We start from the raw sequence: 2,727 nt of genomic DNA on the forward strand, positions 1-2,727 counted from the left end.
TGGGTCAGTTGGGGTTCCACGTGCACCCCGACGGCAGCGTGGCCGAGGTGGAGGAGTACGGATTCGCCTGGCAAGCGGGGCTGCGGCGCGGTAGCCGCCTGCTGGAGGTGTGCAAGGTGGCCGCCGTGGCCCTGAGCCACGAGCAGATGATCGACCTGCTGCGCACCTCGGTCACCGTCACCGTGGGCATCGTGCCGCCCCACGACGACGGCACGCCCAGGAGGTGGGTGTGGCACTGGGGATGGTGATACCATTGGTGCCACTGGCGCCATCCTTGTCCCGATGATGTCACCCCGGTGCCAGCTGTGTCCTGTCATGTCCTCTACAGGGGTTGGTCGGAATCCCTGGAGCCGGGCACGGAGCCCAAGGCGGATCCGGAGCCGTTCCCGGAGCCRTTCCCGGGCGGGTTCCGGGCTCCGTTCCGCAGCGGGGCCGGGTGGCACCGGAGTGTCCCCACTGTGCCCAAACGGCCCCTGGGAATTCCTGGGATTCCCCATCGAGAGCCACAGCCCATCCACGGGAAAAGGTGAGGAACTTCCCAAAATCCCTGGAATTCTCCCACATTCCCAGGAGTGCCCATCATGATTCATGGGAAAAGGTGAAGAATGGGATTGTGAAATTCCCAAAATTCCTGGGATCCCCCACTGGGCTCCCTCCTGGTTGGGCCCATCCCAGAAATCTTCATTCCAAAAACCCCTGAATCACACTGGACACTTCAAATCCATGGAATCCAAGTGTATTCCCAATCAATTATCCCATTTCTCTCATGTTTTTCCCATTTTTCCCACTTTTTACCCAATTCCAGGCCTCTGAGCTTCCCGGAATCGCCTCATCCCAACTGCTCCTCCCCGTTCCGCCAGCCTTCTGGAAGCTTCTCTGCACCCGGAAGCGCTGGGAACCCCCTGAGCCGCTCCAAACCCCCCCCAGACAGGTGGGAAAATGGGGGAAAAGAGGGAAAAACTTGGAAAAATTGTGAAAAATTAGGAAACTGGGTTTTTCTGGATGTTGGACCCCCCCCCCCCGAATTCCTGTTTTTTCTGGGCCAGGCTGCCGAGGGGGGCGGTGATCCAGGCAGAGCCGCATTCCAGCCACTCCGGCCACTCCGAGTCCGCAGGGGTCGGACATGAAGGGAGCACCGAGAGGCACAAGGCGGGTACGGGAAATTGGGGATTTTGGGGTGGGAAGAGGGTTGAGAATGTTGTTATCCTGATCCCAAATGCCCTTGCCAGTCCCATTCCCTCATCTCTGACCCCATTCCCAGTCCCGTTCCCAAATCCCCGACCCCCTTCCTTGCCCCATTCCCAAATCCTTGACCCTGCTGGGGTCCTTTCAGAGCCTCTGTGGCATGTCCCAGCCCCATCCCGAATTCCTGGGAAGCGCCTGGCCCGCCCTGATCCCGCTGGGAAGGATTCCCCCAACCGCCATTGCAAGGTGAAATCCCTAAATGAAAGTGGGGAAAAGGGAAAAAATGGGAGAAATAGGGGAAATTGGGGAAAAATGGGAATTTTGTGGGCTTTTTGGGATCCCAAACCTTTTGGAATGACAAAATTTCTGGAAAATCCCACAGAATGAGCCACCCTATTCCAGCCACTCCACCTTATCCAGCACGGCCTCCAGCGAGGGCCCTGATCCCGCAGGATCTGACCCCGACCCTGATCCCGGCGCCAGGGGCGGCTCCAGCGACAGCGGCATCGATTCCCATCCCAAATCTGGCCAGAAATCCCAAAAAAACATCCCTAAAATCCCCAAATCTGCCTCTCAAGAGCCGGCACCGCCTCCCGGGAAAAACTTCCAGCAAAAAAACGGGAATTCTGTGATTCCTGAATCAGTCACAACGCCCAGGTTGGCCTTATAATTCCCCATTCCTGTTAAAATTCCTGGATTTTTTTTGATTTCTGGTGGTTATTCCCGTTTTTTGGCAGTTCCAGGCCTCTCCCCACTTCCCAAATTTCAGCATCAGTGCCCAAATCCTTCTTTTCCAAAAATCCGGGAAGGGCCAAAGGAACGGCGGCAGCAGCAGCGTGGAAGAGGCCAGAGGAGCTTCCAGATGCCAAAAAGTGAGGGGAAATCCCAGAAAAATGGGATTGGAGTCGGGAAAATGGGATTTGGGATCCCAGAAATGGGAGAAATCTGAAAAAAGGGACCCCAGAAATAGGAAGAGGATCCCAAAAAGGGAATTTGTGAGGTTTTTAGGGAATGTTTCGTGCTTCCCATGGGGTTTGAGCGGGGCTTTTGTGGGGTTTTTCAGGGAGTTTTTCAGGGAGTTTTTTGGGATTTAGTTTTTTTCCTTGGATTTTTATGGGATTGGAAAGATTTATGTGTTTCTCATGGGATTTTAGTGGTATTTTGTGGAATTTCTGTGGGATTTTCAGTTTTTTTCCAGGCATTTTATGGGATTTCTGAGGAATTGATGGAATTTCCTCCCTCCCAGCCAGGTGAACGTGTTCGGGCAGCCGCGGCTCCGAGCTTCGCTCCGGGATCTGCGCTCCCCCCGGCGCCTCCCCAAATCCTCCATCGAGGACGACCTCAAACGCCTCATCCTCATGGACAATTCCTGCCCCGAGCCCGACCCCGCCCCGGTGAGACACAAATTCCCCAAAATTCACCCAACTCCCAGAGTTCCCAAACCATTTCCACCCCTTTAAACTGGCCAAAAAATGGGGAAACTCCTAACATTTCCCCTGAAAATTCTCAAAATTTCAGCTTGGGAACTCCAGGAATGTCATG

General features: G+C 54.9%; 1 protein-coding gene across 1 annotated transcript in view; it reads left to right on the forward strand.

Annotated features, from left to right (window-relative positions):
- The window catches only part of SIPA1L3 (signal induced proliferation associated 1 like 3), a gene marked incomplete at its 3' end in the record, with an annotated part of 19,045 nt that overhangs the window by 13,892 nt on the left and 2,426 nt on the right, over positions 1 to 2,727 (forward strand). The window contains exons 9-16 of the mRNA XM_057387605.1: positions 9 to 223; positions 329 to 526; positions 806 to 931; positions 1,047 to 1,153; positions 1,334 to 1,431; positions 1,568 to 1,842; positions 1,923 to 2,057; positions 2,432 to 2,579. Coding sequence (XP_057243588.1) covers positions 9 to 223; positions 329 to 526; positions 806 to 931; positions 1,047 to 1,153; positions 1,334 to 1,431; positions 1,568 to 1,842; positions 1,923 to 2,057; positions 2,432 to 2,579 — 1,302 coding nt within the window. The remainder of the gene's footprint in view (positions 1 to 8; positions 224 to 328; positions 527 to 805; positions 932 to 1,046; positions 1,154 to 1,333; positions 1,432 to 1,567; positions 1,843 to 1,922; positions 2,058 to 2,431; positions 2,580 to 2,727) is intronic.

Source organism: Malurus melanocephalus, unplaced genomic scaffold (genome assembly GCF_030028575.1).
Source record: "Malurus melanocephalus ecotype Western Australia unplaced genomic scaffold, MMel_1.1 scaffold_1270, whole genome shotgun sequence".
NCBI lineage: Eukaryota > Metazoa > Chordata > Aves > Passeriformes > Maluridae > Malurus > Malurus melanocephalus.